The sequence below is a fragment of the Python bivittatus genome, unplaced genomic scaffold (assembly GCF_059951505.1).
Source record: "Python bivittatus isolate LINGU-HERP-01145 unplaced genomic scaffold, Pbiv_v1 ctg000020_np1212, whole genome shotgun sequence".
Classification (NCBI taxonomy): domain Eukaryota; kingdom Metazoa; phylum Chordata; class Lepidosauria; order Squamata; family Pythonidae; genus Python; species Python bivittatus.
Window position 1 is genome coordinate 24,155,131 of NW_028277030.1, and position 24,734 is coordinate 24,179,864.

At 35.7% G+C, this 24,734-nt stretch overlaps 1 protein-coding gene across 1 annotated transcript in view; it reads left to right on the plus strand.

Moving 5' to 3' along the window:
- NBAS (NBAS subunit of NRZ tethering complex) overlaps positions 1 to 24,734 on the plus strand; it is a 191,603-nt gene that overhangs the window by 148,911 nt on the left and 17,958 nt on the right. Inside the window, exons 48-50 of the mRNA XM_088135940.1 lie at positions 9,688 to 9,883; positions 20,721 to 20,860; positions 24,320 to 24,464. Of these exons, the coding sequence (XP_087992066.1) occupies positions 9,688 to 9,883; positions 20,721 to 20,860; positions 24,320 to 24,464 (481 nt within the window). The remainder of the gene's footprint in view (positions 1 to 9,687; positions 9,884 to 20,720; positions 20,861 to 24,319; positions 24,465 to 24,734) is intronic.

Here is a 24,734-nt window from a genome sequence, read left to right on the forward strand (position 1 = left end):
TATTCTGTGGATCTCCAAAACCAGAACGGAATACTGGCAGAGTAAATGCAACCAGCTTATGAGCAGAACTGGCAGCTTGCGCCAAAAATATTCCCCTTTTCTTTTTTATCTTGTCCACCGTGTTTATACTATGTTTTCACACACACAAGTAGTCAGCAGATTTGAGTTACTTTCTGGTTTGCATCTAATTTCTAACCAAGTTTGAAATTCTTCCTTCACACATCTATATGTTTAATTTCAGATTCCCATTGTGTGCCCTATTCAGAAAACTGCAGCTTTGTAGCATTTTTTCAGGAATCTGTCCTTCTCACTTTGCGTATGTCCTAAAGGCTCATCTCCTGCTATCCTTTCTCACTTCTCCAATTTCCATGCCAATAGCACTGTTCGGAACTTCTTTCACCTCAAGAATTTTTTTTATAGTCCCCCTCCCTCCCTCCTTATTTCCCTTGCTTTCTGCCTTCTTTACATTGTCCTTTTTCATGTTTTGGTGGAATCAGGTATTTCCATACCTGCCAGTGGGTCTGTAGCCTTTAAACCTCCACTTTGTATGTGTACAAAGCAAACTTTGCCAACAGACTTTCTCCAGTCTTGCATCGATCCTGCTGTAACTTGTCAAGTTATTAGTTCCAAAAGGACCATTACATTGTTTGTTGTAAATACTATTATTTTCCCCAGGGAAAAGTCCAATGAACCTGGTCACAAATCCATATGGAACTCTAGTATGAAGATATATTTTGAAATACCAGTATTGCTGTAATAAGGTTTTAGACTTGTATTCCATGAAACATTATTTACCTTTGTATCCTTCAGATGTTGTGGGAACTAAATATAAATGGTTCCCTTCAGGAAGTTACAGTCATTTGAAAAATGAGCTTACCTAACTTTTGAAGCCAAGGCCTCAACTGCTTTCTTTTTAATTTATCAACTTTTTAATTTACATTCCAAATGTCACTTGCTCCAAAGAATCATTTCTAATTTAGCACCAGTTCTCTGAGAGATGGAATATAAAAAGAGTAACACAGGCTAAATAAATTTTGAAGTTTTCATGAAATGATAACTTAAACTGTCAGCTTATATTATTTCAGCACTTTCAGACAGGTTGAATTGGTGTCTTCTAGCTGATATTATGTTCCCATCTGTCTTGTTAGAATGACTACAGTAGTATTACTTCAAATATAAATCACATGCTACCTGCTGCTTCTTTTCATTTGAAAAAAAAAGTGTCAAGTTGAAATATTGTCAGTGAATATAACGAGCATTATTTATACAAAAACAGATATATAGTTTTTTAGAACTAGTAAAGATGTATATTGCCTGAAATGGGGGGGAGGGGAGGTCCCTAATAACTTGAATATTGCAAGTCCTACATCATCTTATTAAGATTATTTGATAGTGTTTTTTATCAAACCACAGATTTGTCATTCAGTATATACTCTGTGTGTTAGACCAAGAAAAGTTGCCTGTACCTGCTGTAGCTTATGATATTTCTTATTTAACGAAAGAACACATATGGTTTATTACTTTCATAGTCAGCAAATATAGCTATTATTTCTAATCAACTATTATTTGTGAACTTCCTTTTCTAATTGCTTCCTTGTGTATTTTTAAAATTAACAGAAAATCCTTTTTATCTTTAGTCTACTGCAATATTGTTATTCAGCTGACGTTTTGAAGGAACAGATCAGACTCAAGTGGATTAACTCTAGCACAGGAGAATAAAAGTAGCTGTTTGGAGAAAATAGGAAAGGTTAAATTACAGGCAGCTCCAGATCCTTCCCCCTCAAAAAAAATTGAGAAGGAAGATATTAAAAGACTATTCCTAAAGGATTTGGGGAGAATAAAATATATTAAAAAGAAGCGTTATTGCCGAAGACAGGAGAGAGTAAACTATTTCTGTTCATTATGTCTTAGATCCAGGTTTGGGCAGGTAAAAGGCAACAGTGTGAAGCATATCTAAGAGAACAGGTGGGAAAAGCATGCCACCTCGACAGGTTACACATATTACTATGGATTTAATACTGTATTTGCATCCTATTTTCAGATAAAGATTGTGTCCCAAAGAGGCTTCCGTTAATCAAGAATTATGTTCAGATTTACAGTGTAAAACTATAAATTAAAAGTAGGCCAGATATCTAAGAGAAAGAGAGTGGAGATAAATTTCTCCCAAATCTCTTCTCCAAAGTATACCCTTACTTTTGAGGAATGCGGGGAGGAGTGGAATTTTAACCTAAGTTGACTGCAAGGTGGAGCATTAGACTTGTGGAACTAAACATAACCCAACAAGATGGCTATTTTCTTGGACTAGGATCCTGATTTCTCTCTCAAGTGTACCTTGGATAAGGATCACAGATTGGCAGCAACATAATCTAAAACATGTTAGAAAGAAACATTGTAAAATGAACTAAATCAAGCACATAGCAAAATGGGGGCCCTAGTAGAAAATGTAGCAAGTTGGCTGGAGCAATTTTCAAAGTTTTGCTTTCTGAATGAGGAAATAATATTTAAAAAAAAAACAGACATGAAGGGACCTTGAAGAAGGCTAAGTGTACTGATAGATAATTTTATTCTAATTATCCATTTTATTTCTTCAAACCACCCTGTTTTGTTTTGTTTTCTGTTTTTGTCAATCAGCATTTTGTAAGCATTAACTCCTCACTAGGCTTTTTTCCCCTTCCCAAGTTTTTTTATGTTTAAGATTATTACAAGATTATCCTAAATTTGCAGATACCTCCTTTTTGCGTTCCATGGCTTTCAGCATTTAGCTATATAAGAGTTGTTGCTTGAAGGACTGCATAAGCATTAGAGTACAGACTTTCTCTAGTGACAAGAAATGCATAGACTCCTTTGATTGGGTAGTCAGAATGCTACTTAATGTTGCTGACCATTGGTTAACATAGATTGTATTAGATATGAAAAAAATAGCTATAAGAAGAAGTTAAAATAATTTCCTTATGGAAAAATTTCTTTAAGAATACCCAAAGCTGTCAAAAGAAAAGTGTAATGCAAATTTCTGATAGTATATAACAATAGAACTGCTGAAAATGTTGAACAGGAAGTCTTTTGTTGTTTCTGAAGAATCAGTTGGTTTCTGGGAAATACTTTGTTTCTGTTAGGATATTCTGCTTTCTAAACTTATGTTTTCAATTAATTTATCAATTGCTTATATATAAATGTTAAGAATAATTTAAAAGTAGGTACTAGGATCTCTGTTACTTATTTAAAGTTTTTGGGTTAGCTACTTGAGTGTTTGATTTCTGCATATTCTTTGGATTCAAGCAGATGTGGTTCTGGAAATCATGACTTTGGTATCTTTGTGCAGAAAAGCAAAGTGCCATGAAGGCCTTAAATTTCACGTATTTGTATGTGACTTGTGTAAATGTAGCCAATGAGGTTCGCTTGATGAAATGGAGATTAGAAATTAGAGTATGCCTTATTGCCTGCCAGGATTGGAAGTTGAAAGCACTATCTTACAGTGGCTTCCCTTCTTCCTGAGTGGGTGGTTCTAGAGGTTCCAGTCAGTGGTTGGTGGAAGTTGGTCTAATAGAATCCTGCAGGATTCGTTCTCTCTCTCTCTCTCTTTTACATTTTTTTTTCACTTTTAACATTCCAGTAAGATAAGAAAAAAGAATGCAACATAATATCCTAGAACAGTATATCTGAACATTCAGCCATAGTTCCCATATATCAGAGTCATCAAAATTAGAGCTATTATTATTAGCATAACATCATTGGAAGGACTGATAATGAAGCTCAAGCTCAGATACTTTGGTCACCTAATGCGAAGAGAGGAGTCTTTGGAAAAGACCCTGATGTTGGGAAAGATTGAAGGCAAAAGGAGAAGAGGACGGCAGAGGATGAGATGGTTAGATAGCATCACTGAAGCAATGACCATGAAACTGAGCAAACTCAGGGAGGCAGTGAAGGACAGGAAGGCCTGGCACAATATGGTTCATGGGGTCACGAAGAGTCGGACACGACTTAACGACTGAACAACAAATATAATATTTTCATTTACAATAAAAATGCTAGTACTTTGGCTAAATACATTAAGTTGGGAATAGAAGAATTTGTTGAAGTATCAGGATTTATAGCAAATTTTCAAAAGTCACAGTTAATGTTCTTTGATACCTCTTCTAAAATACAGAGTGATACCTAATATTTTGAAAATCTCCTACTTGGTGTCTCTTTAATTTCTCTATTGTTATGAAGTGCCACTGCTAATGTTTCTTTAACAAAATTAAATAATAGAGAGGATAAAGCACAACCCTGCTTCATACCTCTTCAGATTAGGAATATCAATTGAACTGTGGAGTCCTTGGTGCTCTCTGAGCTTGGTTGTTTGCTTCCAGATGTTTCATTACCTAACTAGGTAATATTATCAGTGCTAGTGAATGTGGGGTTTGTTCTCTGTTTATTTGCAGTAGCTTGCTCTGCCAGTGTTGGTGGGGGTGTGGTTTTAGGAATTGTTCTGAATTGTAATTATTTTTATTTGGTCATTGGTGAGACTTCTAGTGGATCTTTACCTAATTAGAATTATCTTATAGTCATTCCAGAACAATCGAAGCAGATTTCTGTAATGCAGTGCATTGCCTAGTGACAAGAAATTAGATTTTTTTAAAAAAAGGTTTGAATGCCTTACAGAATTCACCTGTCAATTCATCTCAACCTAGCACTTTTCCATTTTAAAAATTAACCAACCTCTGATTTTGCAATGGAGAATCCAAATATTGAGCATCCATGAAGGATAATTCAGAAAATTCAATATATCTAAATTCTTATCATTATTTTTTTTCTTTTGCTGGACTACCTGAATAATATGTAAAGCATTTTGTTAATGGATACATAGTTCCTCAAATATCAATAAGCTCATGAAGTTGCATCAGCCTATATCAGTCTGCAATCTCTTTAATACTAAAGATTTCTTCTGTTTTTCTGATGACTTATTCCATTCCCCAGGTGTACCTGCATGAATATTTAAATTGCCCCCTAGAACCAAATTCTCTCAAGCAAATTTATTCATGGCTGTCATTACTTTTTGTATAAATCTAATTTGATTCTGATCTGGTGCATATATAGAAGTCAATTGTTACAATGTTATTATTAAATGTCCCTTCAATAAAAAATATATCCTCTCTTTCTATCTTTTTGAATCTTCTCTACTGTAAAATCAATATTAACTTTAAACAAGATGGCTATCCCCTCTTTATTTATTAGTCAATTTCACCCCCCCCAAAAAAAACCCTTCAATTTTATGTTTTCTAGAACATAACCACAGGCAGGGTAAAAAAAATTTAATGCTTACTGATTCTAGTTCTTTCTCTAGAAACTCTAATTCTATCAAATCTCCTGACTCATTTAGAGAAACTATCTGATACTGTTCATCCATTGCCCTATTACACTTCTCCTGTTCTTGTCTTGCTCACCATTCCTACAAATTAAACTTATCAGCAGTAAAACCCTACTTATCTTATAAGCCAACAATACTGACTAAATTTGTGAATGGCTTAAAAATTATTATCTGTCCTTTTTGCCTCCTATACCTCCTTTCCCCAATCCTCCCCAAGTTCTCCTTTCTATTCATCCTCCCATTTTCTCCCTCACAACCCCTTAAAATGACATGTGGACAGAAGTTCACAGAGGATTAATTAAATCCATTAATTCATCTAATTAGGAGAGTGCTACATTGAGCTCTAACTTCCCCCTTTTCACCTTCTCTTGTCTTATACTGGATTACTGTAACTTCTTGCTGTTCTCAGTTTTATATCTCACTTTTCCCCAACTAATATGAAACAATATTAAACATTTATTTTATAACAGTCTACCATCTTGTAAGTACTAAATGTCAAAAGATCCTTTTATCAGATCTTATAAAGATAAATCAATTCTTTAAGCATCAAAGATCTCTATTAGTTCTTTGCAAAGTGTTCCTTAGTTTTGTTAAAACTCTATTTGTCTCTTAAAGCACAGAAATAGTCTCTTATCCTTATGGTTGAAATAACACTAGCTTGAAAGGAATCCCCCATTTATATCTATTCTGCTTTTTGATAATTCTTTTGTGAAAGGCTTGAAGGCTGTTCTTTGTAACATGGCAAAACTAATAACTTCAAAAAATAACATTTTATCTCCATCCTAATTTACCTCTTCCAGACCAAGAATCTTTTGCAAAATTCTGTCTCTCGCTTGAGCATTCACAAATATTATATCCCTTGGTTTTTGCATTCAGTGGAACCTAGGAATAAAGACTCTATGGATGGATTCCACATCTTTAGCTGAATGTTTTCTGGTAGTAAAAGGTACTCCTCCCATACACAAGTAAACTGCATTCACTACCAAACCTATGAGATGCCCCCCCAATACATATGAACTGCTTAGTCCCCTTATAAGGAAACATTCACAGCAAGCTGAAGTGACCCTAAGTAGTGACAGCAAGAAAACTCAGTCAGGAACCTGTGGCCCAGTAAACCAAATTGTGTCTATTCACTGACCATATTTCAAAGATAGTATGGCTAGCTGATCTGATAGGAAGGGATAAATAATAATAATGTCACACAGATAGGTTTATCTGAAATATTCTGACGTCATGCTGTAATTTCCACTGTGTCTTCCTTTTTTCTTTGTTTTGCTTTTGCCTTTTTTTGCCTTGCAATGTAGCGGGCCAAAGTTTTATAAGTCCTAGTTCTGTTTTTGCTCATTGTCACTCAGCAAAGTATCAAAGCTTTGCTGGGGGTCCAGTATATACTATATTATTGCTTGTATGCATAAAAATAAAATTATGTTGTATCTTCAAAGTGATTTGGTTGGTTTAGGCGAGCCAGGTTTTGGCCACAACAATTTTAAATCCTATAGCTTGTCATTATGTTGTGAGATAAGATATCCAATCAAATCATTCTTTTCCACATTTTCTCTAGTTCTTCTAGTTCTTCTAATTCTCAAATTATTTATTGAGTTCTCATCCTATATATCAGCCAAAATTAGTTTAATGTCTCCAATCTTTCTGAACCTTTCCAGTATCAGGTTCATTTTTGTAGCGACATCATACGTTTTACTAGCAGTCTGGACGGCCTTTGAAATTTGAGAAGACAATTCTTTTTTTTATTAGCTTGCTCAAATGTATCTGCCAAGTCCTGACAGATAGTATTAACTGACTTTGTTTATTATGCCTTTAGTTTTTGTTTGAGTTGCTTAATTAGATTTCCTATCAAGTTAGTTTCAAACCTTTGTTCCAAATGTTGCTTGATTTTTGTGTGCTGCATTGGAATACCATCCTCTCCCATCATTTCTTCTTTAGTTCTAGAGTAGTGTGCCACTTCAGCAGCTTTTGGATCATCCATATAAGCCTTAGTTCCTCTATTTGAGAATTACTTTCCTAAACATCTTTTTATTATTAATCTTGCCAATTAGTTGAATATTAGTCAAATATGAATGGTGAAAATTATTGAAAAAGCTGAGTCAGGAAGAGAGCAATCAGCTCAATAAGCCCATCTTCTTTATTGTCTAGCTATGCTCTGATTTATCTGTGGTTTTTGACATGCAGTTCTGATCTTCTCCCTACTTTTTATGTCTATATCAAGCTGCTGGAATGGGTCAACCATCAGTTCAGAGTGAGCTATCATCTATATACTGTTGATGTTCAAATATATATCTCTACCCTGAACCATCCAGAAGACAGTTGAAATCTTTACAGTGCCTGGAAACTGTTAGGTGCTGGATGAAAACAACAAGCTGAAATCGAATCTCTGCAAGATGGAGTTGCTGTTTGCAAAGACATCATTGAGGTCTCTATCCTCTCCAGTTGTAGCTCTGGACAGGATGGCACTGTCACTGAAGGAGCAGATCTGTGACTTAGGGGTCTTCTAGTTTCACAGTTTCTGCTAGTGGGTAGGGGAGCCTTTGTCCAGCTTCAACAGGTATACCAGTTGTGGCCCTTGAACAAGTGGTCCTGGTAACAGCAACTCATGCCTTTAACAGTTTAGGATTGACTACTGCAATGTATCACATGGGGCCACTTTTGAAGACAACTGGAAGATACAGCTGGTATAAAATGCTGTACCCTGCCTATTGCCATAACTAACACTGGTTTTGATAATGCTGCATTGGCTTCTAGTAGGCTTCTGAGTACAGTTTAAAGGTTTAACCTATAAAGTCCTTCATGACTTGGCCCCAGGTATCTTCATGTCCACCTCGCTCAGTAAAACCAAAAAAAATTGCTGGGAGTTCATATAGAGTTGATGATATATAAATATTGAAAATAAATAATCTGTGAGACTTTTTATGATATTTAGAGAGGGCAATAGCAAAATTTTATAAGGATTTTATATTTAAATAACTAAGTAAATAAATGCTTTCCCAGAGTATCACTTTAGCTACAGGTAGTCCTCAGGTTAAAACAGCAATTAGGACTGGGATTGCCATCACTAAGCAATGTGGTCATAAAGCGTGATGTCACATGACCACATCACTTAGCAACAACAATCCTGGCAGTCCTGGTTGCCGTCATAACCCCAAGATGCGCTGGAAGTAGCAGGAGTCCCAGGTAAGGAGTACGGGAGTGCCGCAGGGGGGTGGGGAAGACCCTGGGAAGGCCGATGCAGATTATGTGCAAGTTGGGGGAGGGTTTGGGAGGCTTGGTACAGGCTGTGTGTGAGCTCAGGAAGGCCAGGGAATGGATGGCACAGTGAGGCACAAGCACAGGAAGGCTGGGGTGGATGGCGCAGTGGGGTGTGACAACACAGGGTGGACAATGCAGCGTGACCACAGGAAGGCCAGGGGATGGATGGCATGAGTGCAAGAAGGCCAGGAGGGACTTACCAGAGCAACGTGCAATCTTCCCTGCTAGCTTCCCCATTGACTTTGCTTGTGGGAAGCCAGCAGGGAAGATGGTGGTCTTATGATTGCAAGATGCTGCAACTGTTCTAGTGTGAGCCAGTTGCCAAGTGCCCAAATTGCAATCACATCACCCTGGGGGTGCTGTAATGGCTGGAACTTCAAGGACTGGTCATAAGTATCACTCATTCAGCACCATCGCAACTTTGAATGGTCACTGAACGCGTGGTCAGTAAGTGAGGACTACTTGTATTGGAACCATATGCTGTTTCAAAATATCATCAGAGAACACCAGTGATATCCCTAAATACTGTGAGGAACCTTTAGCAAGCAAAGAAACCTATTGGTAATGTAGTATCATCAGTATAATATGAATGTAATACAGTCTTCAAGCATGGGTTATGATGAAAACGTAGTAGATTTTTTAAATTAGAGTTTCATGTCTTCCACAATATAAAAAATAAGACATTTCTAGTTAAATAATCCTAATCCAAACCTCAGCCCCCCCCCCCCAAAAAAGGTTGCCTGTTGCTGTCCTATGGGGAACAAAAAGCCCAGCTTCTGCATATCTACAACAAAGGGTACAATAATTTACTTTTATTCCTCTGCAAGAGGATACTGCAACATACTACAACAGAGAAAAGCAGAAAAACTGCATCTCTGCAAAGGATCATTCATTTACCTATAAGAAAGACAAACTCTCACGACCTCTTTCTATGTATTTCTTCCCAGCCCTATAGCACATGGGTAACACATGTGCAAAGCAGGATGGACATATCTTAAGTTAAGGATCTGAATGGAATTTGGTAACAGAATATGATTAGATAAAAACAGATTATAACGTGTGTCTTGATTTGATTGCAGTGAGAATCTGGTGTCTTCAGATGATCTGTTGGCTTGGCTTAGGCCTTTCTGTGGAGATGAGTCTTTACCAGTGAAGCCTCGCATAAAAGTGCTACAGATTTTGGAGCAAGCCTTTCACCTAAGCGACGAGGACAGCAAGCTGCTTGTGCTATTCAGAACACAAGCTGTTCTCAGAGCCTGTTGGCCCCAGACTCAGGTAGGCAATCTTATAGAGTGTTTGCTCTTTACAAATAAGTTATTTATAAAATGGTAGTTGCTGGACCTTCATTCAACATTTAGGTGTACAGAGCTCTTATGGGTTTCTTCTCAAATCTGTTAAATAGAGGCTTGTTTGTATTGATTATTTTTTCTCTTAAACTAATGAATATCTAGGGTGATTTTTCATTTTTAAATTCCTGCTCTTTGTTAATGAGTTTTAATAAAATTAAAATTAAAACTGTAAATTAAAAATAAAGACCTTGGGCATGTGGCATGAAAATACATATAACTGTGGAGTCCTTGGTACTCTCTAAGCTTGCTTGTTTCAAGCAGACAACAATCAAGCAGAAAATAATACCCTAATCAAGGAACTACCAAGGAGAAAACCACACCTCCACCAACACTGGCAAAGCAAGCTACTATATATAAACAGGGAGCAAACCCCACACTCACAAGCACTGATGATGTTACCTAAGTAATGAAATGTCGGGTAATGAAATGTCTGCAATCCAACAACCAAGCTCAGAGAGTACCAAGGACTCCACAGCTCAACCTTGAGCTGTATACAGTTGCAAGAAAAAGTATGTGAACCTTTTGGAATTTCATGGTGTTCTCCATTAATTTGTCATAAAATGTGATCTGACCATCATCTAAGTCGAGTATTGACAAATATAATGTCCCTAAAATAATAATACAAAAACAATTCTGATACTTCATGTCTTTATTGAACACACTCATTCAACATTCAAAATGCTAGTGGAAAAAGTAAGTGAACCCTTGGAATCAATAACTGGTTGACCCTCCCCTCCCCCCCTTGGCAGCAGTAACCTCAACCAGGCGCTTCCTGTAGCTGTGGATCAGACCTGCACATCATTCAGGAGGGATTTTAGCCCATTCTTCCTGGCAGAACTGCTTTAGCTCTGTCATATTCTTTGGACGTCTCATGTGTATGGCTCTCTTCAAGTCATTCCATAGCATCTCTATTGGGTTGAGGTCTGGGCTCTGACTTGGCCACTCCAAAAGGCAGATTTTGTTTTTCTGAAGCCATTCTGTTGTGGACTTGCTCTGGTGTTTTGGGTCATTGTCCTGTTGCATCACCCAAGTTCTACAGAGTTTCAGCTGACGTACAGACATTCTCACATTATCCTGAAGAATTTTTTGATACTCTTGGGAATTCATCTTCCCCTCAATGACTGCAAGCTGGCCAGGCCCTGATGCAGCAAAGCAGGCCCAAATCATGATATTTCCTCCACCATACTTTACGGTTGGGATGATGTTTTCATGACGATATGCAGTGCCCTTTTTACGCCAGATGTAGTGCTGCGTGTTCTTCCCAAATAGTTCAATCATTGTTTCATCAGTCCACAAACATTTTGCCAATACTGCTGTGGAGTGTCAATGTACTCTTTCACAAACTTCAGGCATGCAGCAATGTTCTTTGTAGTAAGCAGTGGCTTCCTTCGTGGTGTCCTGCCATAGACACCCTGCTTGTTCAATGTTTTATGTACTGTAGACTCATGAACACAGATGTTAGCCAGTTCCAATGATGCCTTCAAATCTTTGGCTGTCACTCAGGGTTGTTTCTTTACCTCATTGATGAGTCTTCGTTGTGCTCTTGGGGTCATTTTGACTGGGCGCCCACTTCTTGGTAGAGTAGCCACAGTCCCAAAGTGTCTCCATTTGTAGATCATTTGCCTAACTGTAGACTGGTGAATTTCTAAGGTCTTTGAAATCACTTTGTAACCCTTTCCAGCTTTATGTAAATCAACAATTCTTGATCGTAGATCCTCTGAAAGTTCTTTTTGGTGAGGCATGGCTCACATAAGTATATTCTTCTTGTGCAGAGCAAACTCAAAAAGTTTGAGTGGTTTTTATCAGTCAACGTAGTTCTAGTCCACACCTCCAAACTCATTTTCTTAACAAGACTCCAGGTATGCTAACACCTGACTCCAATTAGCTTTTTTGAGGTCAACTCAAGGGTTCACATACTTTTTCCACTAGCACTATGAGGTTTTTATGGTTGTTCTCAATAAAGACATGAAGGATCAGAATTGTTTTTGTATTATTATTTTAGGCACATTATATTTGTCAATACTCTTGACTTAGATGATGGTCAGATCACATTTTATGACAAATTAATGCAGAACACCATGAAATTCCAAAAGGTTCACATACTTTTTCTTGCAACTGTTCTCTTGCAACTATGTTCTCTTCTAAATATATATAAATTGGAATAAGGTATAGATTAACACTGCATGAGGTACTCAGAAGGCAGGAAAAGTTAGAGAGTACAAGGGTTTTCAGATCAACTGAACTATATTTCCTTTTTCTGTAATCCTTTGTAATTCTTAAAAGCCTCCCTCCTTTGATGAAAATAAAAATAAAAACTCTTAAGTAGCTCAACTTCTGGTGATTTCATGGGCACATCCACACTGGTTTCTTGGTAACAAGAATGTTGTTTGTCATTACTTTCTTCCTGGATGTGTTTTTTAAAAGATGTGTGACTGGCATATTCTAGTTGCCTCCCATCCAAGTACTCACTAGATCTTGTGTGGCTTATGTTTTCTTCAGATCACCCAAAATTGGCTAAAACCATATGTTGGGCCCTCTTCAGTTACCATATTATTGTAGGATGGCAGCTGAAACATTTGGTGTTAATGGCATTTTGCAACATACTTTGTCTTTTCGACTCTGTTGTATATATGTGTACTTACCCTTCCCCCAGTTCCTGATTTTATTTTGGATTATGAAGTGGTGTTTGGAAAAGGTTTTGTTGTTGTTCTTCAAGCTTAGGTTAAAAAAACAAAAACAAACAATGATTGATACTGCTGTTAGTTAAAATTTTATGAATAGATCTTGTGCAATGCTCAACAAATTACTCACCTCTTGTGTTTGTAATGAATTACACTTAGAGTGTGACTTCAGAAATAAAAACTGAAGTGTCAGATTTTCTTAATTTAAAACAATAGAAAATATTGAAACCCTCTAATTAGCTCCAAAGATGATGAGTGTGAAAACAAATGTTACTAATAATTACCTCAATATGAGAATTACACCATAGCAAAATAAAAATAATTCCACATTTAGTGACATCATTGAGAACCTGAAAACACATTGCCTTTTGTTCAGATTTCTTTTTTAATATAATTTTTATTAATAATTTTAATTACAATAGTAAAAACTAATAGAAGCTAAACTTAAAGAGAAGAGAATGGGGGAAAAAAAGAATAAAAAATGCAGGAAAAAGAAAAAGAAAGGAAGCCTTTTGTTCAGATTTCTAAGTAACCTGTAACCCAGATTGGAAGAGAAGGTAATTTTTAATTATACATTCACATCGTCTATTAAGCATTATAATATTATTCCCTTTACTTTGCCCAATTTTGGCATTCTTTTTCAACATAATGCTCCCTTTCTCCTTTTTCATTTCCTTCTTGACACCTAACAAGACTCTGGACAATGCCAGTGTTAAATGTGGATTATTATTGTGCAAAAATAAATTTTGTCCTGGAGAAGATCCATGTATGTGATCGCTAACAGTCAACAATGACTTAATGGCACATAAAGATAATTTTAAAGATATTATAGTGTTCACTTATGAGCATGTGTTTGGTGTAGTTTGATTAATCCTCTTAGTCAGGTTCTGTATACATCAAAGTGAGACTTAGTATTTAATTAGACTTTAGGTGCTATAAGTTAGTGGTTCCATAAATAAGTATTGCTGAGAAATAGACCAGCTTGTATAAAATTAAAAATATGTTTTTCACCTATCTCATACTTGAAGTGCAGCTGTTTCCAGCTCACTAATGATTAGTTAACAAAATGAAATATTCAGATGTGTTCATTTTTTCAAAGGTCGAGAGATCTTAATTCATTTTCAGGTGGCATCCCATTAAGGAACAGATGGGTTGGAAAGAGGGAAGAACTAGCTGAGATACAGAGGGTGAGATGTGGTGTTCTAATTTTCTTCTTATATTTTGTCACCCACTATACAGGTTTTGTGATTTTCTAGTTATTCAGAGCATTACAATTTGTTTTAAAGTATTGACATTTCCCTTAAATCATCCAGTTTTTTTTTAATGTATAAAAAACAGAGCCACCTTTATGTTGGTTAGCCTAGATGCAACAGGCAATTTTCTGTCATCAATGTATTTCATCTCTGTGCTTTACAGACCTCATTCATTGACAGTATCTTCTTCATTTTACAGATTCCATTGGAAATAAAGTTAGCATTCCAGGCAGAGCCAATAACATTGAGGATAGGGTTAAGCCACAAATATTTTTGACAGCTTAAAAAAAAAAAAAGATTTTCCTATTTTTAGATTGCACTTTTGAAAAAGACCTAGCATTCTCCCTGTTTCCCCCCTGAATTAACCGGATTTGTTTTCAGTGGCATTATTCTGTTAGCAAATAAATGGCTGTGCAAAGTTCGTATTGTTTTATTACAGCTATTTCTAATTCTTCATTGACTGGGATTACATGTGATCTAAAAAGCACATACATACAACAAATTATATCTTAAGAAATACACAAATTAGCAATTGGCTGACAGTGAATAGGAATGAAATAAACTGAATATTCACATAGTTTATGGCTGAATCAGAAATGTGTTAAGATTCTCCTCAACATTTCTTCTCTCCTCCCTCCCCAAAGGAAAATATTCAGTATTCTTAAAGGAAAATGGTTCCACAGCTATAGTCACTGGAAAAGAGGACCTTTATAAGATGAACAAAAAATTATATTGGTCCAGGACATGTTTGAAAGTGGACCTTTGATACTTCGATATTTTTGGTCTAGAAAAGATGTAAAAAAGAACAGTCAAAAGCTTTATTTCCCTGTGAGGAAAGGTTGCAATGTTTAAGCTCCCTAGTTTAAAGAGAAGCTAAGTAATAGAGATCCTGACAAAGATGTATCACCTTATCATTCCATTTGGCTATTCCTTCAGTAGTGGGTAGGACAGCTCTAACTCCTCTTGCAACTGGGTGTTGTACAATATTCAGCTGTTATCAAATAATTCTGTTTAAAATTCTGTGCTATCTGATGGTCACACTAGTATGTTCCTCTGTTTCAGTCAGTGAAATAATATTTATCATTCAAGGGAGAAGGTATAATCCTCTTCCCTGCTCCTATGGAAGCACCTTGCTATTGCCTTCTGAACATCATATTTCCAGTTGTCAGGCAAGATTTTTTAAAAAGGCAATTCTGAGCATGCCAGTGGGTGGCACTGTATCTGTAAGTACAATTATTCATCACATATCTTACCTAGAGGAGATTTTAGGTCACCTTTATACCTAATATTAATTCCCTTTCCAACCAGGAGAGAAAAATATTTGCTTAAAAAAAGTAGTGGGAGGGGTAGCAAATGGCAGATTTTAGTCATTTTTGCCCTCTTTGTTCTGGAAAATCTGACATTGGCTTATTCTCTTGGAGGAAACAAGATTGCCCCCTAATTTTTGTATACGTAATAGCGTACACTGGATTTCAGGTTCTGAAGCTGTTACAAGGGAAATTACCGTGCTCTAGCTAAGGTGATTAGAACATTGATCTGTAATTTATTTAAGTTATGATATAGGAATCTGAGCTAAGTCAAGATGAACAAATAATTTATCCTACTCTTAGTTTCTTCTCAGAAAAACTGGCATAACCATTTATCAATCGATACCTTTTATTTGAAGATAACCTTTGATGGAGTAAAGAGCCATTGCTTCTCTATGAGTTCATAGTGACACATACATAATTATGTATGTAAGTCAAGGAAATCCCAATGGGAGAACACAATATAATTGAATCAGTGGAGGAATTTCATTCCATTTTCATCTTTCCTGTGACTGTGACACAGTGCCTGAAGATAAAAGCATATGTCATCTTTGACTTGTTTTCAAGAACCCTTCTGTTGTGAACAGATATGAATTTAACAGATCTTTACTTCACTGGGACTGAGAATGTACTGTAGCAATGAGGACCTACTGTCAAGTGCCTTGTTTGTAATTCTGCTTTTAATGCTGTAGTAATTCAGATTCACATTGCAGTGAAGAACTAAAGAGTATCTGAGAAATACATTTACAAATTGAATGAATGAACATGGGTTTTGCTAGGATACAGATAAATCTGCCATTGATTTGAGGTTTGGATGGTAAGAACAGATATTGTTATGGTGTTTAACAAATGAACATGGTTAATTTAAATTTCCAGTAATTATATGAAAAGAAAATACTTGGCTTCCTCATATCATATACTGCACCAGCACTGTTTCTTAGTCTCATTTAAAATTCATTCTTCTAAATGCTGATGCTGATTATGAATATTAGTATTTCAATGGTATCATTATGGACAAAGTCCCCTAGAATCAGAACTGGAATCAGATAGTATAGAATTTACACTGAGAAGGAAAAAATATGTAAATGAGAAATAACACTGTGTCAATATTTTATCCTTTTTTCCCCCTTGAATATTTATTATAAGATATTTATTCATAAATTGTATTCATTCCTGTATTCATTACAGTTATGTTCAATATTAATCAAATATCTGACAAATCAGTGTTACTTTATTATTCGCTTTTTGCACAGAAGTCTTTATAGCATATTCACATGACAATAGTATTCAGTTTTTCAGCTTTTAAAAGAATAACTTTGTTGATTTGAATTAATTATCAGCTCTTTCCTGTCACATTTCACTTTTTTTAACAGCTTTTTTCTTCCTAAAGTATAATTTACATTATACATTTGAGGATTATTTTGCTATGTACCTTGATGACCTAGCCTTTTCAAAATCCCTTTTTATGTATAAATCAAAAGATCCTATTAGCATGCATTCTATTAATATAGAACTTGCTTAAGGGAAACAGTTGATTTTAGTTTTTATATCTTAATTGAGGGTTAACTTCTAATAAATGCAAATCCAAAAAGAGCTGTGGAAATGGAAGAATTGTAAAAAGGTCAAGGACTTTATTTTTATTTGCTTTGCGGACTTTATTTTTATTTGCTTTGCCTTATTTCTTCCTACACAGTCATTTCACCAATATGAGTGTAGAAGGCCCCTTCCCCCTTTCCTCATAAAATCCCTTCAAAATCAAAGGCTGGGAATGGCCTTGCTTGCTGTCAAAATGGAGCAAAATATTTTAAGGGAGGTTAGACACTATTGTACTCAGAAGAATAACATTTTTTATGCTAAAAAAAAACAGAATTCTTCAAAAGAGAGTCAGTTTGGTCTAGTGATTTTAAGGCAAGACACCAAGTTAGAAACCAAGAGACTGTGAGTTCTAGTCCCACCTCAGGCATGAAAGCCAGCTGGGTGACTTTGGGCCAGTCAGTCTCTCTCAGCCCAACTCACCTCACAGGGTGGTGGTTGTGGGGAAAATAGAAGGAGGAAGGAGTATTAGGTAGTTCGCCACCTTGAGTTGTATAAAAATAATAAAGGTAGGATAAAAAAATCTTTAAAAAAAAAAAGGAATTCTACACCTTGGGAAATTTGTTCACACTAAACAAACTTAATCATTTTGGATTAAAAGGACCTCTGGTAGCAGAAGTGGGAAAATAAAGCATGAAGCATACTGTAAGTGAAATTAACTGCTGGGTCAGTATAAGTAGCATAGAAGCATATTACTGGAGTCTATTACTCAGTTCCTGTGGAGAGTAAAGAAGATGACTCTGATGGAGAATGGGGAGATCTGTTACCAAAGCAATGAGGAAGGAAACATTGCTTAAGCCGAAACAGTGAAGGAGGAATGTGAAAATCCCTCAGACAGACACCTCCCTGATTCATGTCAGTATAAGAGGGGGAGGTACAATCAGATTTGCAAGATTGTTACTATAGCTAATCTTAATCAAAAGTAATTTTAGTCTTAATGTGGAATTGATTTCTTGGTCTGATCTACACACTGGGGCTGACGGTTTCCTTCCTGTCTTCTGCTAGGCCTAAATCATGCTTTAGGTTTGAACACACCTGTCTGCAGCTCTTTAAAACAGCTGTGTCTTTTTCAACTGCCTTCTACCGCTGCAACAGCATCCTGTGAAAATATACATTTGGTTTAAGGAGTTGATGAAGTACTGTGTGTGGACACTTACGTGGTCCAAAGTATCTTTCTGCCTTTAAATCTGAAATGCCATACAGGTCTATTTTCTGCCTTCTACTAATCACACCTTGCGTACTCCCATTCAATTAAGTGATAGAATGAAAGCAGGTTAAGATACTTCAGAATGCTATGCACTTACCTTTTAATTTTCTTTTAAAACTTTGAATGCTGTACTTCAAGTTTTTCCCAAATGTTTTACAATGGGCAGAAATCACAATATAAGTATTTAAACAAAGCAGTGGTTAAACTATAATGTATAAGGATGCAAGCAGACACCAGAAATAGATTTTAAAGTATTGCAACATGTAAATTTAAATATTTAATTTACCTAAAGGAAATTAATCCTTAAAGTAAAGAGGCAATTGTCTCCCTCCATTAAAAAAAAAACAGAAAAATATATTGAATAAGCCAAAAATTCTGTGCAGTGTCCAGATTTCCCATATCATTAACCTAGGGTTATCACCTCCAACTGAAATCAGTCCTGATTATTTTTTTCTCCCTAGTAGAGTTTGCATGTCATATACTTGTATATGTATATGGTATATGTACACATACATACGTGTGTGTGTGTGTACACACTGGCCAGAAGTCACACTCCAAAAAAGGGTGGAGTGGGGAAAAATTATTAATTGACTGAATAGCTATTGATTAAGATTAAAACATAAAGCCTCCTTCAAGTTGAGCTTGTCTCCTTGTGAGTTTATGGATACCAGACGTGCTTAGCTTTTTGAGATCAGCCAAGATCAGCAAGGTGTTGCCAGCTAGTTGGGCTCCAATTAAAATGACTTGCCTTTTAAATAAGGTGGACCATTTATATCATTAGTTGATATCCAATCTGGATTAAAATGAAGTGAGGAGGAAACATAATTGGAAAGACAAAGAGAGAAATTAAAGAGGGAGTCTGTCCTCTGTGTGTGGAGTCTGGAGTTTGAGGAAGCTCTCACCCATTTTTCTAGAGTCCCAACTCTCAGGAAGCAGAAATAGCTGTCCCCTATTAAATGGTTTCTGTTCTGGGATATTTATTTATTTGCTGTTTTTCAAAATACAAAATACTGACAAAACACAAAAATGTACTAAAATGCAGAATTAAACAAAACAGTCCTTAAAGAAAAAAAAAATGAAAACCAAAGAAAAGATTATTTTAAAAAACCAAACAACAACAAAAAAGATCTACCTTATATATTAAACTTATCGATTGTTACTGGATTACTAATAAATATCGTATAGTACTTATAGTATAATCAGTACAAAATATTGTTGTAAAATATTACAAAGTCTTTGTGAGAATAGTACATATTCCTTCATCCTTTGATTAGTAGAAAATATTACCTTTTCCGAGGCAAATAAATCCCACATTTCCAAAAGCCATTCAACACCTGAAATAATATCAGTTTTCCAATTATGGCTCAATACAGCCATAATTTCTGATAAACAGTGAGATTCCAAAGCTTTGGTATATAATTCAACATCACATGAACATATTTAATAATTAGAGATTTTCCTATAAATCTACTTATGTACATTAAAATTCCATTCCAAAAAGTTACCAAATGATCACATGACCATATCATGCAGTTCAATGAACCCTCAAATTTTTTACACCCTCAACAAAGAAAATCTGATGTCCATCCTTTCAAGTAAATTTAGGGAGCTCAATGCCCTCTAAATACAATTTTTTGATGAATCAACTTGAATTTTAAATACATTGATACCATTTTAACATTTCTAAGGACATGAAGCCATTGATGGGTCATTATCAGAGATTCCAGTTCTTTAATCCATGTTTGGAATATCCCAAAAATGTCGACTCTAAAAATAATCCTGAACTTTTGATAGAGATACACAGACACACACTTTTCACTTTCAAAGATGCCAAAAGAATAACAGAAGAAGGGCCATGCATGTATCACTGTGTAAGCATTCCAGAACTGAGGGAAAATTCCATGCCTGAAAAAGCCAGCTCCTGGACAATCAGTGATTCCTAGGTTACTTCTATTTTTGGGAACCATTATACCTTGATTAAAGTAAATTGGATAGGAGAACCCCAATATCTATGGGCCATGTGTGGCCCCGAAAGCTCCTGCAAAGGTGCTGACAGTTTGGTGGCATGAAGCAGAGTAAACTGCCTAATGATTACGAGAACAAGAAGAAACAAGAATTCAGTTGTTCCCTGGGTGCTAGAGAAGGCCCCATTATACAAAGGCTCCCTAAGCTTCTGCTTGTCACCAGTGTTTTCAGGCTACTTCTGTTGTAGACAGTGCCTTTGCTCTGTCCTCCTTTGTGCTTGTGAAACCAGGGAATCTTGCAGGAGATATTTTGAACTGTGAAGGCTATGTGCTTGATATTCCTCTTGAGTTTTGTAGGGAAATGTGTAAAAATAAAGGGAGAAAAATTTGGGGAATATTATCTAGAATGTTAAGTAACTGTAACTTGATTTAGAGAGCCAATTTGGTGTAGTGGTTAAGGCTAGAAACTAGGAGATGGTGAGTTGTAGTCTTGCCTTACTCACAAAGCCAGCTGGGTGACCTTGGGCCAGTCATGCACTCTCAGCCCTAGAAAGGAGGCAATGGCAAACCACTTCTGAAAAACCTTGCCAAGAAAACTGCAGGTACTAGTCCAGGCAGTTGGCAGGAGTCAACATTGACTTGAAGGCACAAAACAAACAAACTTGATTTAACATAAGAATACCTCATATTTGGATAATTATGTCCTCTACTTTGAATCCTGTATTTACTGTGAGCTGCTGTTTTTCCCAATTTATTAGGTAGAAATAACAGAGATTGAAAATGAAGAAAAGAGGTATGCTCTCGTCATGAAACTTCTGGAAAATAGTGAGGAACATGAAGAATTCCAGCATTTAGTTATGCTCCTGCAAGCTTGGCCACCTATGAAAAGCCCAAATATGTAAGTTATTTGTCTTGCACAGTAACATATGTTTAAAATATCTTTTGGTATCTTGACCTAGTGTTAATTTTGAAATTACTTTCCATTTGCAAATTTAAAACAAATGATTGTAGAATTGCCCTATTATTTTTAAGTAGTAAGAAACTGCTGTTTTAATTGAGTGAGTGATTGATTGCTGGTATTTCTAGGCCACCCCAATTCTGAAAAACTTCTTTGTCTTTACAAAGTGCAAAAATACTATATATTTTCTTATAGACTCTAACATATTTATTATGATGATCACTGACCAGCATTTTATACTGTTTTTGTAAGAGATTACAAAACTCAAATTAAAATACATAAACATTTTCTGGAAGATTAATAGAAGTCAATAAAATAGTTCAGACTTCTGAACACTATATATACAAAGAATAAAATACTAAAAAATCTTAAAGGCCTAAAACTAATTGATTAAATTATAAAATACTAAAATGCTAACATACTAAGTAGCTTATTAATAATGCATTTGAGTGGCTTAAGGTGAGCTGTAGGTGACAACCAATGGTATTCTGTTGTTCTGTGATTATTAATAAGCTGCAACGCAAACTAGACAATGATGCTTCACTTTCTTAGGTGCTAGGTGGCAGGTCCAGACTTGCATGCAGATTCTCATAAGTAACAACAAAAGAGTGATACTAACATGAGACACAGACCCTGCAAAAAACCCCAATGTGTACTTTGCCCCAACGTTTTATATCAGCACCATCACACCCCATAGAGTTTAACCATTCTATGCATCTAATTAAAATTTGTTAATCAGAAAAGGTGCTACCAGATTCTTCCTGATTTTTGGCTACCATAGACTAATACAGCTGTCCACCTATAATGTTTCCTTTAATCAGAACGTTTGGTATGTCTTTTGTTCTGATGGAATATGGAACATTGAAGCCATGGTGGGGGAGGGGTTTGTCCATCCTAGCACAGCCTATATATTCCAGTAGAATGTTCTGAGTGGGGCTGTTTTGTTCCAAGACTGAAATAAAATACATTTTTCATTTTATGCACATTCCTCTATATTTGACCTTAACCTTTATAAACCATTGATATACACATAGAATTCCCTTCGAGCAAAATTCAGATTTTTATTTAATAGAGAAAGACAATTGCATTGGGAAATGGGAAAATTCTTTTACAATGGCTTGGTTATTTGTATCCTCTTTTTTCATCGGATTCCTCTCTTGCCTTTTAAAAAAAGCTTTTATGCATATGGAAGAAAAAAACATGCTAGACCTATGGCGTATTTAAACAATCCATTATACCATACTCTCATTTTATTTTTTTTTTCCTTTTCAAGAGGAAATTAGGAATTTCTGGCTGGGGCAGGGGTAGGGTTATAGGACAGAACTACTCTTACCTTCCCAGCTTTAAACATTTCCTAATACAGTATGTCCCTTTTTGAGCCATATCTTCTGAGTTAATTGATTTAAGAATTATGGGGAAGAAACATTCCTTGTGAACTATAAAGCTGTTTTCTTCTCTGTCTGGCAACTGAGCCATGTAAAACTGAGCACTAGTGGTCTCTTGTACCTCAGAAAATGAACTTTTGCAACCTCATGTAATGACAAAAGGCAGTTGTTTGGGTTTTGCTTGATAAACTTCCACTCAGCGGTGGGCTTTTATAGTCAAGGCACTTTGTACCTTGGATTTATTTTCAGCATCTTTATTCTATCAAAATCTGGGCTGGAAAATGTGTTGGGTCCTCTGTGTCAAACTGAGGGGACACAGGGCAGAGGTAGAAAAAGTTGCATGAGTGGATTTCTGATCATGGAATGTTGGCTTTTATTCTTTCCCTCTCTTTTCTGTGGGCCAGAAGATGTTATGAGATGGTATTTTAGAGAACATCATCTCTGTCCTATGCAGCTACTCCTATTGTGACATAAGCTGTTTTCTCACTGAACTAAGTTGGCAGGCTGGAGGCTTACCATGCCACAGTATTAATTCAATTACGCATTCAGCTATTTCTCTGGTCTCTTTATTGAATTGTCACATTTCAGATTATCTCTGGATTCTTTCAAAGACAAACTGTCATTTGATCAAAGACATAATATGTAGTACTTTGATTGACTAGAATGTACACACTCATGTAAATTTGCATTGTTTTACATATGAATAAAGCATTTCTGACAAGGAAAAATACTTTGTTTTCATATGATGCATGAATTTGTCACAGCAGCCACATTTTGAAGAAACCTTTCCTGAATCATAAAAAAAGATGGTGAATGTCCTGACTTCTTATATATTTCATAGCTTTTACAAGCTAGGTGTTGCTATTAAAATTAGTTCTTTTCATATAATTAGGATAGCACCTTGCTATTGTAAGCTGTTTTAATTTATTAACTACTTAATAGTTCACAACCCAATTAAAGAGAAAGAATAACAAATAAGAACATTTAATGCCACCTATGATTCTCCCTCTTCATCATTCTATTAATCTTGATCGAGAAAAAGGAATTGCAACTTCATTTTACATTTCCAATAATAATCATGTAATGTCTGAAATTCAAAACCTGTCCCAAAGTGGATTTAAAGACATGCGCATGTGGTGTGTGAGGGGCAGAAAATGAACAAAAAAGTTAAGCTTTAGTTCTGTAGATAATTTATATAGATTCTTATACTAATTTAGTTTTGAAGAGAGCATTTGCCAGTAACACTAGCCTTGACAGGTTTATAATGTGTGAGTATTATTATACTTTATTACCTTCTGAATTTTACTGTCATGCACAGTATTTGTGGTGTAACTGGTAATTGAAGTGTGATATTGTACCTAAACTCAAACAATATCATTGCCCGAGTCATAATAGCATGCAAATTGTGACTCTAGATTAGAAAACTAATTCTGGAAAAAATTTCACAATTTACTTTAAATAATTTTTAGTTAAAGTTACTTAACAATTGACAAATCATTTTGTTAATTTTTAGTTAAACTTAATCACTTACTATTAGCAAACATTAATCTGAAAATTTAAAAAATCGGCTGGGCTTGTCTTATTTGCCTCTGACCTCAGTTTGTATTCTGTCTATTTTCAAACTTTGTTTGACATTACAGAAGACACATATTAGCCTTTATGGCTTATTTGCTTACGCTGTCTAGCAATCAGCTCCTCCTTATTGGGGTGTGTGTGTGTGTGTGTGTGTGTCTGTCTGTCTGTCTCTCTCTCTCTCTCTCTCTGCCACACTTTTGTTTAATTAAAATAATTAGTTCTGTTAATCTTTTTTTTCATATTTATGTCTAAAAAGTCATGTACTATATGGACATTGAAAAGCAGTTCATTTGAGTTTAACTATTACCCAGAGCATTTGCATTCAACATATGTTATCAAAAGATACATCTCTTTTTAAAGGTACATATAGGTAAATGTGCACAATAGAGATCAGATTGCTTTTAGTACTTACAAGAAAACTTCTTTTCCTGCATTGTAGAACATGTCCAAGTAATAATCTTTGGCTTAAACTGGGAACAGTGATGCTTATGAAGTGCCTACAGGAGCAAAAGAAAAGTGTGGGAGATGAAATTCTGAAGATCTGCCGCTCTTTATACAAGACAAAACACAAGCTCTCTTCAGAGGTAAGTCCACATGACTAGAATCTTTGTTAAACATGAGCCGGCTTATTTGGAAGTAAACTCTTTAATGTCTACAATTTCTTCATTAAACATAGAATGATAGTGGTAAGGAAGCTTTGAAATATTTTTGCAGTGTTCAGTAACTCATTGGTTACAGGTACAGTGCTATTCCTTTTGTTCATCAGGCATTGCTACACCCATTTCCACTAGACTTTGTTCTCATGCAAGTCTGTCAGAGAGCCTAAAGTCCTGGTACAGTTGCATTTCTGGATA